General features: G+C 42.0%; 9 protein-coding genes across 9 annotated transcripts; 6 read left to right on the top strand and 3 right to left on the bottom strand.

The window, feature by feature from the left end:
- Position 1: 1 nt before the first annotated feature.
- On the bottom strand, positions 2-922 carry ADE1 (phosphoribosylaminoimidazolesuccinocarboxamide synthase; the record flags this gene model as incomplete). Its single annotated transcript, XM_003681191.1, has 1 exon — positions 2-922. One exon carries the CDS (start codon positions 920-922, stop codon positions 2-4), a length of 921 nt encoding a protein of 306 aa, XP_003681239.1.
- A 504-nt stretch (positions 923-1,426) lies between these two features.
- Positions 1,427-3,400, top strand: BUD14 (protein phosphatase regulator BUD14; the record flags this gene model as incomplete). The annotated part of the gene is made up of 1 exon (XM_003681190.1): positions 1,427-3,400. One exon carries the CDS (start codon positions 1,427-1,429, stop codon positions 3,398-3,400), a length of 1,974 nt encoding a protein of 657 aa, XP_003681238.1.
- Positions 3,401-3,736: 336 nt separating this feature from the next.
- Positions 3,737-6,460, top strand: KAP104 (Kap104p; the record flags this gene model as incomplete). Its single annotated transcript, XM_003681189.1, has 1 exon — positions 3,737-6,460. The coding sequence occupies one exon, from the start codon at positions 3,737-3,739 to the stop codon at positions 6,458-6,460; it is 2,724 nt and encodes a 907-aa protein (XP_003681237.1).
- A 401-nt stretch (positions 6,461-6,861) lies between these two features.
- DAL1 (allantoinase) lies at positions 6,862-8,499 on the top strand (the record flags this gene model as incomplete). Its single annotated transcript, XM_003681188.1, has 1 exon — positions 6,862-8,499. The coding sequence occupies one exon, from the start codon at positions 6,862-6,864 to the stop codon at positions 8,497-8,499; it is 1,638 nt and encodes a 545-aa protein (XP_003681236.1).
- Positions 8,500-8,558: 59 nt separating this feature from the next.
- Positions 8,559-9,227, bottom strand: ERP3 (Erp3p; the record flags this gene model as incomplete). The annotated part of the gene is made up of 1 exon (XM_003681187.1): positions 8,559-9,227. The coding sequence occupies one exon, from the start codon at positions 9,225-9,227 to the stop codon at positions 8,559-8,561; it is 669 nt and encodes a 222-aa protein (XP_003681235.1).
- A 1,070-nt stretch (positions 9,228-10,297) lies between these two features.
- CDC7 (serine/threonine protein kinase CDC7) lies at positions 10,298-11,803 on the top strand (the record flags this gene model as incomplete). The annotated part of the gene is made up of 1 exon (XM_003681186.1): positions 10,298-11,803. The coding sequence occupies one exon, from the start codon at positions 10,298-10,300 to the stop codon at positions 11,801-11,803; it is 1,506 nt and encodes a 501-aa protein (XP_003681234.1).
- A 51-nt stretch (positions 11,804-11,854) lies between these two features.
- TSC13 (trans-2-enoyl-CoA reductase (NADPH) TSC13) lies at positions 11,855-12,787 on the bottom strand (the record flags this gene model as incomplete). Its single annotated transcript, XM_003681185.1, has 1 exon — positions 11,855-12,787. One exon carries the CDS (start codon positions 12,785-12,787, stop codon positions 11,855-11,857), a length of 933 nt encoding a protein of 310 aa, XP_003681233.1.
- A 379-nt stretch (positions 12,788-13,166) lies between these two features.
- Positions 13,167-14,159, top strand: NOP1 (rRNA methyltransferase NOP1; the record flags this gene model as incomplete). The annotated part of the gene is made up of 1 exon (XM_003681184.1): positions 13,167-14,159. The coding sequence occupies one exon, from the start codon at positions 13,167-13,169 to the stop codon at positions 14,157-14,159; it is 993 nt and encodes a 330-aa protein (XP_003681232.1).
- Positions 14,160-14,506: 347 nt separating this feature from the next.
- On the top strand, positions 14,507-15,385 carry TDEL0D04360 (uncharacterized protein; the record flags this gene model as incomplete). The annotated part of the gene is made up of 1 exon (XM_003681183.1): positions 14,507-15,385. One exon carries the CDS (start codon positions 14,507-14,509, stop codon positions 15,383-15,385), a length of 879 nt encoding a protein of 292 aa, XP_003681231.1.
- Positions 15,386-16,139: the final 754 nt, after the last annotated feature.

The following is a 16,139-nucleotide window of genomic DNA, read 5'->3' as shown; positions in this document are numbered from 1 at the left end:
ACTAGAATTTGGCACCAGTAAGAGCTTCAAAAGCCTCTAGATACTTAGCCCTAGTGTTGACCACTATGTCTTCAGGCATAGTCACGCCTGGGACGCCCGCCAACTTATTGGAAGTCAACCAATCTCTCAAATATTGTTTGTCGTAAGAATCCTGAGACTTGCCCACTTGGTAGTTAGCACCGCTCCAGAAACGAGAAGAATCAGGTGTCAAAACTTCATCGACTAGAATAATCTCACCCGTGCTTTCGTCAATACCAAATTCGAATTTGGTATCAGCAATGATAATTCCCTTCGTTTTTGCATATTCCCTACACTTGGTGTAGATCCTGATTGCCAATTCAGCAACTCTGTCAGCCACATCCTTACCAATCAATTCCTGAGCTTGTTCTGGGGAGATGTTTTCATCGTGTTCACCTTGTTCAGCCTTCGTAGAAGGAGTAAAGATAGCCACTGGGAACTCCTGAGATTCCTTCAGACCCTGTGGTTGCGGTATGGTGTGAACAGAACCTGTCTTACAGTATTCTTTCCATGCAGAACCAGTAATATAGCCACGGACGATGGCCTCCAATGGAATTAGCTTATGCTTCTGTACCAACAGAGACCTATTCTCCAGCTGCTCCTTATATTTAGGTTCACTAAGTTCCTTGGGTAGAAAGTCGAAAATAGTCTTGCCCTCTGGGATCTCAATCAAATGATTGCGCACGTAATTTGACAAAAAGTGGAACCAAAACTCAGAGAGTCTAGTAAGCATAACACCCTTATCAGGAATAGTATTACTCATACTACAATCATAAGCAGAGATACGATCGGTAGCCACGAACAACAACGTTTTTGGGTCCACTTCATAGATATCTCTCACCTTACCCCTCGCGATCAGCGGAAGAATTCCATCTAAATTAGTCTGAGCAATTGTAACACCCATTTTGTAGCCTATACTGGTTCAATTGACCTGCCAAAGTGGTCATAAAGATATCAAGAGCACATCTAATCGTCGATAATTCATCAAGCTCATCAATATTTCATTCGAATTATCAGCCTTCTGACTTCTTCGTGCGAGCCGGGTAGTCAATTGGAAAAATTGATCAACTTTGGTCAAAACATGGTGAAGAATGTACCAGGATGAGGCCAAAGGAAACGATTTTTGGGTACTGTGAGCACTGAATTCGCTGAGAGACTGGTGGCGGCAGCTCTCGAGAAGACAGTTATTGGCTCTACGGAACTTTGTTGAGCTTTGGGAGGTCACAGACGCGAAAGCTGGAGAATAAACAGGTGAAACAAGAGGCCAACAGTGCACGATAAGATATTTAGAAGTTTGAGATACTGGAGATAGCGGATGTCTAGTGGAGAAGTGGAGCATGATGAGCCGAGGGCCAAGACAATGTCTATAGCGGCTATCATGACATCGCTTCCTCCGTCAGTACCAATGATGGAGAATGGAGGACATGAATTACTAGCGGATCCAAACCTGGTAGAGAACTATTCGGATATTCTAAAGAAAAAACCGGATCGGATGAGTACTGGTGGAAGTGAGACTGATTTTGATAGTGAAAGTGCCAGCGGTAGCGTTGTCGTAACACGATCTTCAACAAACACCTCACCGGCGAAGCAGAGAAGTAGTATGCTCAGTAACTCTTCAAGTCATTACTCTCTTCGTGGTGGGAACGATGTTATACAGCCTCGTGAGGGGTTAGAGGAAACAGTAGAAGAAGATGAAGAAGATGAAGACGGTGCTGAAGAAGTAGAAGAGAAGGAAAACACGGGAGAGCTGCATCATGATGATGATACTACGATTGAAGAAATTACCAGCAATAAGGTTGAGTCGCCTATTGGAGAGATGACGCATGACTATGAGTATTCGGACTCTGATTTTGAAGAGGATATGGAGAAAAGGCTGCAGGACTTGAATGCAAGTGGATCTGATACAGATCTCAGGAATACCGTGAAGGAAGAGAACGATTCAGACCACATGATACTTGGTCTTTCGCTCTCTGAGGACGAAGATTCTGAGGAAGACGATAAACTCCATTTGGGATTAGATGACGAACTAGTCGAATCTTCCTCCGATTCAGACGACTATCAACCATTGTCTCCTCCAAAAGAGTTGGATCCAGAGAAGCTTTATGCCCTTTATGCCTTCCACGGTCCTGATCCCTCTCATTGTCAGTTGAGGCAGGACGAGTCATGTACTCTGTTAAACGATCAAGATTCGTACTGGTGGCTAGTTAGAAGATCTTACGACAGCAAGATCGGTTTCGCACCAGCGGAGATCCTGGAAACATTTCCAGAAAGACTAGCCAGACTCAATTGTTGGAAAAATGAAAATATGTCATCACAGCTATCAGGGCATTCAGCTGGCGGTGATGAAGGCCTAGATGGCAAGGGAGATCAGGAGACGGGAACTTCGTCGTCTGAGGGTTATGACTCAAATGACAAACTTGAAGAGAAAGGCAGTAAATCATCGGTTTTAAAGAATTACGTCAAGGATAATAAGTCAGTAAGCTTCAACGATGTGGTCAGCTACGCGGACCGTTTTCTCGAAGAAGATGTTAACGCTGACGACACTGTCGATGCTGTGCATTACGATGAGTTCACGGAAGCAGATATGAAATTGAATCGACTACCAGAAGAAGACGAGTTCAGTGAAGTTGTCAGCGACGTATCTTTCAACACAGCAAGCATGGCTCCTCTAAACGTGGAAAAGGTCAGACGACCTAAGATCGATTCTAATCAAGACAAAGAAGTTATCCCTGATCCCGAGACCTCTAATCCAAAACTCTCAGCAAAGCAAGATAATACAGACAAACCTGTAAAAGACGAGGGCGATGACCTACAGAAGATATTTGAGGCACCTACTGCACCTTTCCATAAGGGCCAGAACGGCGGGAATCGTATGCAAACGTCAAACTCAGACTACTCAATTTCAACCATTGGCGATTTCTCGCCGTCCTCTTCCGAGTGGACCAATGATTCGCCACAACTACAAAATGAACAATTTGGAGCGGAATCAGATTCATCTACGATACCATCGTCAAGGGCAATTCAAGACTTCTCAAAATACGTTGAGGAAGATGGAAAAATAGATAGTGACACAACATCACAGTGCAAATCCCTGGAAACTAAAATTGGTTCCAAAAAGCTCGACGGTAACAATAGCTTGCAGGATAGCAAGCCAAATAGCATCGCATCCACTTCATCTTCATCTGAGCAGATCTTCATGGACTCTGAAAGAGTAAATTCTTGCACCAGCATCAACAGCGCAGCTTCTGTTTCAAAAAATCCATTGCATGTCAAGAACACGGGGATGAACAAACGTCATCCTCTAATTGATCGATTGTACAATCCCATTTTTGATAAAATGGACGAACTCATGAGACTACTCGATGAGGTTGCCAACGAATGAAACCTCAATCTTTGCATTAAACACAAACTTCACAAACTTCTCCCATTTTATGTAATTTCAAGTTAAAAACAGTTACTTCATTTTATTTGCCATTACAATCCGACATTCAGATGAAGAAGGATGTCGATCATAATATACATGAATCACAATTGAGCCGATTCAAGCCAGTTCATCTGTTTAAGTCTCCAGTTTGACTTGTCCGTATGAAGATATTTTTTTGTTGTTTATTAGTGAAAGAAAATTAATAGACTAGATTAGTGTAGCCATCTCTCAACATAAAGCATTCAATTTGCTACTTTTATCAGCCAGAAGAGTCTATCTCAACCAAAAAGAAAGATGTGGAGTCCCCAACCTGAGGCTCTTTTGCAATTGGGGTCTCTTTTGAAAAGCTCAATGGCCCAAAACCATGATGAGCGAACTCAAGCTATGGAAGCCCTAAAGACATTCCAGTTACAGCCAGAATTTCTGAACTACCTGTGTTATATGCTTATAGAAGGAGAATCGGATGAAGTGCTCAAATCCCATTTCTCGCCGCAAGACTTACAAACCAATAGGGCGACTTGTGGGCTCTTATTGAAAAATAACATGTTAGAGCAAGGCAGTTTAACACATGGGAATCACGACCTTCAGTACGTCAAAGCCAATATCATACATGGTCTTTACAACACTGGTAATCATCTAGTCTCTAATGTTACTGGTATTGTCATCACTACCTTGTTTTCCACCTATTACAGGCAACATAGAGAAGATCCCATGGGTATTGAGCTGTTATCGCAGTTACTTGAATTGGCAGCAAATGGAAATGAACCTAGTATAAAGGCTCTTTCGAAGATAATGGAGGATAGTGCGCAATTTTTCCAATTAAAATGGAGCGGCGATATCAGACCGATCGACCTGTTGATTGACACCTTTTTGAAATTCATATCGAGTCCCTCATCAAAACCAGTGATTAGATCAGAGTCCATTAAATGCATAAATACCATAATACCTTTACAATCGCAAAGCTTTATCGTAAGATTAGATGAATTCTTAGCAAGTATATTTCAATTGGCTCAGTCCGATGAGAGCGAATTGACTAGGGCACAGATATGTGTTTCATTCTCTATTTTGCTTAACTACAGGCCGGATAAACTTGTCGATCATCTTTCAGGTATCATTCAGTTCATGCTTCATCTGATAGGAGCTGTAAATGACGAGACTGTCGCGATCGAAGCATGTGAGTTCTTACACGGATTTTCCACGAACAACCAAATACCAGCTCATGTTGTAGAACCCTTTGTTGCAGATATCATTCCAGTCTTACTGGCCAAGATGGTTTATAATGAGGAGTCTATCGTGATGTTAGAAGCATCAAATGAAGATGACGCTCTTGAAGAAGATAAGGACGAAGACATTAAACCTGCTGCACCCCGCATAGTTAAGAAGAGAGATGAAGAACAGAGTGACGATGAAGACGATGAAGACGATGAGGCAGGTGATGTTGATACCCAATGGAATCTGAGAAAATGTTCTGCTGCAACTTTAGACGCATTGACCAACAGTTTGCCAAGAGAGGTAATGATGACAGCGTTCCCTCTGCTAAGAGAACATATGACCTCAGGCAGATGGTTTATAAGAGAAGCTACAGTTTTGGCACTTGGAGCCATGGCAGAAGGTGGTATGAAGTATTTCGAAGATCAGCTTTCTACCTTGATTCCATTTCTTGTTGAACTTTTGAAGGACTTTTGGGCACCTGTTAGAAAAATCACATGTTGGACTTTAAGCCGATTCTCAATATGGATTCTCAAAGATCACACAGAGTTTTTGATACCTGTTTTAGAACCAATCGTCAACACCTTGATGGATAGAAAGAAGGATGTTCAAGAAGCCGCTATTAGTAGTGTAGCAGTTTTCATCGAAAACTGTGACGCTGAACTAGTGGAAACTTTGCTTTACAATGATCTGTTAAACAGCTTCAACAAGTGTTTCGAGTTTTACAAGAAAAAAAACCTTATCATTTTGTATGATGCTGTTGGCCGATTTGCGGAGAAATGCGAATTAGATGATCACGCAATGCAAGTACTACTCCCACATTTAATTTCAAAATGGTCCTCTTTACCAGATGATGACAAAGAGCTGTGGCCACTGCTAGAATGTCTTTCCTACGTGGCAACATCTCTAGGTGAAAAATTTATGCCAATGGCTCCAGATGTCTATAGCAGAGCTTACCGAATTCTATGCCAATGCGTCGAACTCGATGCAAGATCTCAGCAGGACCCCACGGTTGTCGTCCCTGAAAAGGACTTCGTCATTACATCCGTGGATATGATAGACGGTCTCGCTCAAGGTCTCGGATCACAATCTCAAAGCCTATTGTTTCCTCAGGAGGGACGTGATACAACCCTGTTGCAACTCTTACTACACTGCTTACAAGATCCTGTCCATGAAGTAAGACAGAGTGCATTTGCACTACTCGGAGACATTGCCTATTTTTACGACCCAGCCATCATCTCAAGCCGCCTAGCCGAGTTTCTAAAACTTATTGGAAGTGAAATAATGCACAATGATGATCCAGATGGAGAGCCTGCCTTGATCAACGCCATTTGGTGTCTGGGCCTCATCGGCGAACGGTTAAATATAAGTCACTACATCATAGATCTCTCCCGTGTGCTTCTCGACCTGTTTGTTAACCCTTCGCAATCACTCGACCAATCTGTCAGGGAGAATCTCGCCATCACGATCGGTCGCCTAGCCATTTCATTGCCCGAAGTCTTCGCCTCGGGACCATTTGCATCAGATGCCATATGGCGTAAATGGTGCATCGCCATACAAGATTTAGACTCTGTCGAGGAAAAGAGCAGCGCTTACAATGGTTTCATCAAGATAGTAAATTTGTCAAGCGACCAAGTCGATATATCAAGTGATACGCTAAAGAAAATTGTAGAGGGTATGTCCGTCAACGTAGACACATCCCCCTTTGCACAGGACCTATACGCTTTCCTGGTAAGATACGCCACCAAAATTCAGGCCCTCCAACTGACCCGAGAAGGTATAGCCTTCCTTCAACAGTTGAGCAATTAGCATATTGGTGATGACTTTCATAACTTCTTACGTATGTTTTGTAAGTGTTTATCTTGATTTTTTTCACTTCATCGAATTCGCTTCAACCAGGTCTATGCATAACTAGAAACTATCACGGAATGTTCCGCAGTTTGAACGACAAAGCGATTTAGCTTTTAGCATCGATTATCGTGGTTTATTACGCGCATCTTTTAAAAATGCTTATCTGAAAAGATTCCCTTCCAATGAGATCTCGGCAGCTTATCAAGGCCTTCGGGGGCAAGCCAGACATCAACATGAACGTAATTGAACTTCTCATTCTGCGTTACTTTGAGATTCTCCAACTGTATAAAATTCCTTTGACTGGCGTAGAGGGACTCTTGATCTGTGGTTGTTCAATTTGAAGTAGGCTGTAATTTTTAATGACGGTTTCCGAATTCGCAGAGGGCTCGATAAGAGCTATTTCTTCAGATCGTGTGGTTCTTGATGGTACCATCAAACCTGCAACTATTCTTTACTCCACACTCTCGGGGAAAATTGTGGAGATTTACGATGAAGTAATTGAATCTTTGAAAGATATTCGGTTGAAAACCTTCGACGTCAGGACCTATGAGAACGTTTCGCCCAATGTTATCTTCCCCGGGCTAGTGGATTCGCATGTGCATTTGAATGAGCCTGGTAGAACCGAGTGGGAAGGTTTCGCTACCGGTACCCGGGCGGCATGCAGTGGGGGTGTCACTACCGTTGTTGATATGCCGTTGAATGCTATTCCTCCAACTACCACTATGGCTAATTTTAACACCAAGTTGAAGGCCGCTGAGGATCAATTGTGGTGTGATGTCGCATTTTGGGGTGGTATGGTGCCAGATAACTTGGATCACTTGGTTCCGCTAGTGCGGGCTGGTGTACGAGGGTTCAAAGGTTTCCTGATCGACTCTGGTGTGAACGAATTCCCTGCCATTGATAAGCCATATATCAAAAGGGCTATTCAGAAACTAGCAGACTGTAAAACGATGATGATGTTCCATGCTGAAATGCAAATTGACGACAATTTGCACACTATCGTTGAGACCGAGGAGGTCACGAAAATAAGGTCTCTTGATGAGCGCAACGGTGTTACGGAAAAGCAAGCACAATCGCTGCAGTTATCGCGCCTTCTATCACCGGCTGAACCAAGAGGTGGTGTTCCATCCCATATTGTGCATAACGACGATGATATTACGCCTCCATTGGAGACCGCAGCTGAAATCGATGACGAACTAGCGAAAGTGGACCCATGTAAATATTCTTCGTTCTTGATTTCAAGACCAGACAGATTTGAGACCGATGCCATTTCTTTAATCTTGAAATGTTTGGAAGAATCCATCAAAGAACAAGGCAAAGCACCTCCAGTTCATATTGTGCATCTTGCCTCCATGGACGCAATTCCCTTAATACGCAAAGCTCATGAAGCTGCCCTTCCGATCACCGCAGAGACATGTTTCCATTACTTGAGTTTAGCGGCTGAAAACATTCCCAAAGGCTCAACTACTTTCAAATGTTGTCCACCAATTCGTACGGAGGCAAACCGTGTGGCTCTATGGAGAGCTCTACGTGAAGGCATAATCTCATCTGTTGTGAGCGACCACTCGCCATGCACTCCAGAACTGAAAAATTTGGCTCATGGTGATTTCTTCAGTGCATGGGGTGGTATTTCATCTGTTGGTCTAGGGTTGTCCCTCTTACATACAAAAGGTTGCATGATGAAACCATCTGTATCACTCAGTGAGATAGCCAAATGGTGTTGTGAAAATACAGCGAAACAAGTTGGTTTGCAACATCGTAAAGGCTTTCTACGTGTTGGCTACGATGCCGATTTTGCTATCTTTGATGACGCAAAGGAGCAAAGCATCGACAATGCTTCCATGCATTATAAGAACAAACTAACAGCATACCATGGTCAAACAGTTAAAGGAGTTGTAATCAAAACGGTTCTGCGAGGTAAAACCGTCTTCACAGTTAAGTCAGGACCATCGAACCTTCCCTTGGGTAACACATTGCTTGAACCAAGGTTTGCATAATTAATCTTTACTTACACTAGTACATATTTCGATAATTTTCATATCATGGCGTTATCCATTCATACTGCATGCTTCCGGGAACTTCTGAAGAACCAATTGAGCACAAAGACCTGTGCGCAACCCAATCCTATTACTAGTAAAATGCCATAAACAGAGAACCAAGCGATCCTCCGGTTGGTGGAACAAACTGTATAATGGTTTCTCCTGTTCCTATTCTCATAATATTGCATGTTCTGTTCCAGAAGATACAATTGCCTCTCTATTTTATCTACAGAATTCTCAAGTGATATCTGTGAAGGATCGTTATGTGAATCTCTCAGTCTCCTTTGCTCTTTCCTATCCTTACGTCTTTGAGATCTGGCATCCTCTTCATGGCCGCACTGATAGCTAATGTCTAGATCGACAATTTTGTTATGTTCTTGGCCTCCGTAGAAACAGAATGCGTATTCTCCTCTATGCTCAGCATAAAACGACCACTCGCCTAACCGCTCCTTGAACCTCTCCAGGATCGGGCTATAAGCATCTAATGGACCATATATCTCGTAATTGATCAAAAAGTCATTGCTCTCACCTTCTTGGACCGCAAAATAGTACGATATACTGCACCCAACATCGGGCGTCAGGACGTAAAAGCACTCTTTTTGACCTTTGGTTAACTCGAAAGTTATGGGAGATGAGGAAACATGACAGAAGAAGCAGACAAACGTTATCAGTAACAGTGCATTCATATGAGTGATTGGGATTGTTCGGATCCCTTTGGTGCGCCTTGCGATGCGTATTGTTTCAGGAACTCTCGCTTATTTTTGATCATTCGCGGAGCACAATAATAGACAAAGTGTTGACAAATGGGCTTAGTAGAGGAAGCCAATGGTAGATAGTTTAGTTAGGCGAAAAGCTTTATGGTGTTTTGGTCTGAGGTTTAGTTCGATCGTTTGATTGATTTTCACCTTTTTTTGTGAGCTGGCTTACTCATTACAATTGATCAATAATAATCAGGTTCGGAAGCATGTCGCCTGCCTGCACTTGTCCCAACTGTTTGACAGCAGCCAATGATGTAAAGGTGCCTAGACAAAAACTAAGATTCGCAGTATCATACAACACATCCAGAGGTTCCACAGGGTTTGGTGTTTCAAGCTAAAGTTTCCCCCTCTTATTTCATTGATTGCTAAGTAATCAGCTTGAATGAGGATTCGTGTGGGTTTGAAATGAGAGCTCGGCGGCTATTTAGAAGTCTGCATTTAGGAATGGATTAGTGATATTTTGTCATTTCTCACTTCTGGGGTGAGAAGCGATTTCTTGACAGTCATTACAGGCTTTCTCTGATTTCATCTGCAAAGTTTTGCAGTATAATCATCAAACCTAAACTTTTATAATTCACCCTCTCAAATAATCCGCTCGGTGGTTGTGATGCCTTTTGGACACTCCCGACAAGAAACAAAATACTGTAAATCTTAATCTGGGTTGCAGCGTAAGCAGTTTTTCTGGTTATATTCTTGGCGGCTCGAGCTTATTGTAATTGCCACTTCATCAGTCAAATAAAGCTTTGACAGTCGAAACAGGTCATCATATGTATAGCATACCTACTATTAAATGGCAGGTATGATTGATAGTTGTGAGCACGATTAAGAGTGCTCATCATCTTCAATGTTCCTTTGATTATATGCGGCGTTCGCGTCGAGCATACTTTTTAGATCCAAGATCAAACATTACACGCTATATAGCACTTGCAAAGAGTTTGCCTTCTAGGTTCATCCTTCAACACGCAGAAGCCAGCAGTGGGGACGAAAGACATTGGAGAATGGATAAATCCGCAGTTGGTGCTGTGGAAGAGGTTCCACAAGATATCAAAGATGAGATGGGCCGACTTTATAGTGATATTCCAGGACTCGAAGAGGACTATGAACTGATAGACAAGATAGGGGAAGGCACTTTCTCATCCGTATACAAGGCAAAGGATTTGAAGGGGAAGATATGCCGCAAGTATGACACACATTTTTGGTCTCTGGGATCCAAGTATGTCGCGTTGAAGAAGATTTACGTCACATCGTCACCTCAGAGGATTTATAATGAGCTAAATCTACTCTATGTGCTCACTGGCTGCACTCGAGTAGCTCCTTTATGTGATGCCACAAGGGTACGAGATCAAGTTATTGCTGTGCTGCCTTACTATCCGCATGAAGAGTTTCGCAACTTCTATCGAGATCTGCCGATTAAAGGCATTAAAATGTATCTATGGGAGATGCTTCAAGCCTTAAGTTTTGTGCATTCCAAAGGTATCATTCATAGAGATGTTAAACCTACTAATTTTCTCTATAATCCGGAGCTTGGTCGTGGAGTACTAGTGGATTTTGGTTTGGCCGAGTTGCAGGTCGATTACTCGAATGAACTGGCTGAGAAAGATAATTCATTCTCGATGAAGGATCGAAGAAATCAAGAACAGTTTTGCCCATGTATACTGCGAGATTTCACTGGGGCATCACCACATCAAGGTGCGACAACACCAATGGTAACGATTCAAAATGGTAAAGTGGTGTACTTGAATAATGTTAATGGCGTGGACTTGACGAAAGGATACCCCAAGAATGAAACACGACGCATCAAGAGGGCTAATAGGGCAGGAACCCGTGGATTTAGGGCGCCAGAAGTGCTGATGAAATGTGGCTCTCAAACAACCAAGATCGATATCTGGTCAGTTGGTGTGATACTATTTAGCTTACTGGCAAGAAGATTTCCAATGTTTCAAAGTCTCGATGACACGGACTCACTATTGGAACTTTGTACTATCTTTGGCTGGAAAAAGATTCGTAAATGTGCCGCACTCCATGGACTTGGGTTCGAAGTTAGTGGATTGAAATATATCAAAGAGAATGGGCCTGCTGGAGAGCTGAAAGGATTTGTCTACGAATTGCTCGAAAAAGAGTGTCAAACGGGTACACTCCCAGAATATAGCATAGCATTTGAGACTTACGAATATCTGTCGCAGGAACTACACGATAAGCGATCCATTGAGCCACGTCTTCCCGACGTTGAAAGTACACCCGAGGGACCAGAAGCCTATGAATTGAAAAAATATCAAGAAGAAATATGGTCAGATCATTATTGGTGTTTCCAATTACTTGAGCAATGTTTTGAGATGGATCCACAGAAACGTAGTTCCGCTAACGAACTACTGCGTAGTGCATTTTTCAACGAAATTAATGAATCAGGCGTTTACACGGAGATTGAAAGCACCGATGAGGACGATTCTGACAGATCAGATGGTTTCGATGCTGGTGAGAACGACGTGGTACTGATATCTGGCTAACGTGAACGCTTGCGTTGGTGTGTGAAGAATTATACTATATATGTGTAGTGGCTAAAAGATATAAGGGATCAAGAAAGCTCTCTTAGTCCCATATCTCTTGTTCTTCTTTTGAGCCCACAGGTACATTTGGGCGACTGAGACGGCAGTGAAAATTAGTGCAAACAAATTGAGCTTGAAAATCAAAGAGAAGATGATCCAAGCCCACGATTCGAAGGCATAATTCGGAGCAACCAATAAAGCAAAGATACCATCATTAATTGGCACACGCTTCTTAGTGTTTCCCTGCTTAGCTTGAGCTTCACCCCATAGACGTAACTTTATGTGAATGTAAGCGACCCAGCACTCTGCCAAAGTGAAGAGAGCCACTAGAGCACCTAAATTATTCAATTTCAAAGTGCTGTATGCTTCGAAAAGCTTTGCATTACTGAAGATGAACCCATATCCAAAATAACCAAAGGCAATGGCACCATTTAATACCCAGTAATGGAATGAGTTCTTGAAAATATTGAAAAGCGGCATAGTACTTTGAGAAAACTGGTGTACAAACAAAGTTTCAAACTCTCTTTTCAGATAATGACCCATAATTAAAGTGTAGGCCAATTTGTTCATGAAAGGATTATACTCAACAGATTTACTATGATACTTGCGCACTAGAGTTGGGCATTTTGATAGATAATAAAATAATGAATGGACTAGTATAGGACCCAAATACTCGACAACAAACACCAATCTCCATGAAACTTGAGGACCCAAATCCTTGACAAAAAACTCCACATCATTCAAATTGGCCTGTTCTTCGAAAAAAGTTTCACTAACAGGAACCTGCTTCTCCTCTTTCAAGTACGTCAATCTCAATCTATTCTTATTGATGGATCTATTCTGCCTGGAGATCTCCCCAAGAAGCGATTGCAGAGTAACCCCTTTTCCATCAGCAATCTTGGTGTCCTTCAAAGACTTAGAACGGGACTTTACTGTAAAACCCATACTAAAGACCACAGTAAAATAACTCAATCGACTAAATTGGGCTCGATGGAGTCAATTGAACCTTCTAACTAGCTCAACTAGTTTGCTCATCCTTAATGAATGAAGTTGAGAATTGGATTCCCGTTTGATGTGACACCGCTCGAGATTTTTCTTTTTAGAATTTCAAAATTTTGAAAAAAATTGAAAAATTTTTTTTCCAAGATGCCTTCCAAATAATAAAGCTCAGCTCATCTCATCTCTTGTGAAGACTACTTGATTTATAAACCTGAGAGCTCTTTTTACCACTTTTAGTTGTTTTCAAACGGTTCAATTGCATTCAGTGAGTTGACTGAAAGTTATTTCGTGGTAGTTTTTAAGATTAGATTGTAATAGAGCAGAGATGTCATTCAGACCTGGTAGTAGAGGTGGTGCCCGTGGTGGTTCCCGTGGTGGATTTGGCGGTGCCCGTGGTGGTTCCCGTGGTGGATTTGGCGGTGGCCGTGGTGGTTCCCGTGGTGGATTTGGTGGTGGCCGTGGTGGTCCAAGAGGTGGTTCCCGTGGTGGCTTCGGCGGTGGTCGTGGTGGTGGCCGTGGTGGTCCAAGAGGTGGTTCCCGTGGTGGTCCAAGAGGTGGTGCCAGAGGTGGTGCAAGAGGTGGTGCCAAAGTTGTTCTAGAGCCTCATAAGCACGATGGTGTTTTCATCGCTAGAGGTAAGGAAGATCTTTTGGTGACTAAGAACATGGCTCCAGGTGAATCTGTCTATGGTGAAAAGAGAGTTTCCATCGAAGAACCTTCGAAGGAAGATGGTGTTCCTCCAACCAAGGTCGAATACCGTGTTTGGAATCCTTTCAGATCTAAGTTGGCTGCAGGTATTATGGGTGGTCTAGATGAATTGTTCATCGCTCCAGGTAAGAAAGTTCTATATCTAGGTGCAGCTTCTGGTACCTCCGTCTCTCACGTTTCCGATGTTGTTGGTCCAGAAGGTGTTGTCTACGCCGTTGAATTCTCCCACAGACCTGGTAGAGAATTGATCTCTATGGCTAAGAAGAGACCAAATGTTATCCCAATCATCGAGGATGCCAGACACCCACAAAAATATAGAATGCTTATTGGTATGGTCGATTGTGTCTTCGCTGATGTTGCCCAACCTGATCAAGCTCGTATCATTGCCCTAAACGCACACATGTTCTTGAAGGACCAAGGTGGTGTTGTCATCTCCATTAAGGCTAACTGTATTGACTCTACTGTCGATGCTGAAACTGTTTTCGCCAGAGAAGTACAAAAGCTACGTGAAGAACGTATCAAGCCTTTGGAACAACTGACTTTGGAACCTTACGAAAGAGATCATTGTATCGTCATTGGTAGATACATGAGAAGTGGTTTGAAGAAATAAGTTTAGTAAACATTTGTTTTATGCTTCATTTCTTCTCTCCTGTGCCATAAGGGCCTTGTAAAATAGATTCTAGTACTGTTGTCATTGACAGATTTTATAATTGAAGTAGATAAGATTTTGAAATCAAATTTTGGAATATCCGCTTGGTTGAATAAATCCGTCGACTTACAATGCAGAGCGGCCAAGCCTTGAAATGCAGAGCGACTCAACCTTCGACGTTCTGTTAATATTCTTTTAATATAAAGAGGACCATCTTTCCACCTTTACACTTGAATTTGTTGTAAGATATTTACTTTATAAGAGTAAATTTTACTAATAAATAATCTCAAAGAAATTATATCAGAAAGATGAATGAACCTAAATCTGGGGCCGCTGCAATCACATTTCTAACACTGTATGCAATCTATTTTGTTTTTGCAGTTTTTGCAGTTACAAAGCTAGGGTTCAAAACGCGTTATTCATTTTTGGTGTTCTTTGCAGCACTACGCATAGGGGCACAAGTAAGTGCCACTGCTTTCAGTTCACTTGGACTAGAAACTGCTTCAGGAGTCAATTGCTTAATAGCATACTTAGTGTTAGGAGCCGAAGGGTATTTTACACTAATTCTATGTGCATTGAGTTTTTTAATCAAAGGAGAATTTGAAGTATATGGAACATCTCAATTTAAACCTTCAAAAGAACAAGCCAATGAGAAATATCCCGATAGCCCTTCAAAAGCCAGAAGAATGAGATTCTTGTCCTTTGCAGCTACTTTCCATTGGGTTTTGATCCCTGCTAATATATTGATCATTGTTGGAGGGAGTAAAATGACTAGTATTACCACTAAAGCTGGGAATCATGGTGAAGAAATGCGACAAGCAAAGGGTTTGAGAGGTGCAGGACAAGGGATTTTTTTGGCTGAAACGGTGGTTTTATTCTTACTGGCATTGTATTTGTTTTTTTGGAGGAATGTGAGAGGGTATAAAGTAAAGGCAGTTATAGTCGCATGGCCATTTTTACTTGTTCGAGGGATTTTTGGGGTTATTTCGGTATTTGTTGATAAATTTAACTATTATGACTTTGATAATTACACTGCTGCAGGGTTGAAACCATCGTTTTTGTGTGGCGAGTATATTATGGGGGCGACCATGGAATTCGTTAGTGCTACTTTGTTATTATCCACATTCTATGTTCATTATAGAAGCGAATTAAAAAAAATCGAGATGTGGAATCGCAAGCGGCACTAACAACGAACTCTCAAACGTCAATCGAGTTGGAAAACATCAATCGAGTTGGAAAACACGAGAACTGCTAAAGTTTATTTCAATCGTCCATAATAATTTCGGATATCACAAGCTCAATAATTTATAGAGGTTATCAATAAAATATGTTGGTTGCAAAGAAACAGTACGATCTCTTACAAATCATCGGCAAATCTACTAACTGGTCATAAAGTGTACTTACAAAATCATGACATTGCAAGATTGACTTCCATATGGCTTTTTTAACCGGAACATCTTAGCCGTTGCAAATTGCGATTGTAGAACATGGACCAATCTTAACTATCGTAACTTGAAGATAAGTAAAGGTCAAGCCCTAACTTTCGGGCTCCCGAGATGTAGACAATGTGGCTGACGAATGTTCTAGAGCTGCGGGAGCAATGGCTGAATGAATACCAATACGACCTGAAGCATAAATAGCTACGTGACTTAACGGCAACATCGCCAAGTCCAGAAAGATACTATACAATCGCAAATGCTTTCAGTGTTGAGAAGATACTGGAACACAGTGAAAAGCAGTTCTATAAACTTAGATTCTCAGCAGCCAGAATGCGTGCTGCAAAGCCTTTCAGAGGAATTGACAGAAGATGGAATAGATACCAGGCTGCATAGGACTAGTCAAAAACAACTACTACCTGGTTGTTCCTATGGCTGGTGAGGAAATAACTAGAAAGACCCCCGCGAAAAAATTCATTTTCATTAAGCCTGGAATTCGGACTTT

The sequence above is a fragment of the Torulaspora delbrueckii genome, chromosome 4 (assembly GCF_000243375.1).
Source record: "Torulaspora delbrueckii CBS 1146 chromosome 4, complete genome".
Classification (NCBI taxonomy): domain Eukaryota; kingdom Fungi; phylum Ascomycota; class Saccharomycetes; order Saccharomycetales; family Saccharomycetaceae; genus Torulaspora; species Torulaspora delbrueckii.
This window is presented reverse-complemented; position numbering and strand designations above follow the sequence as displayed.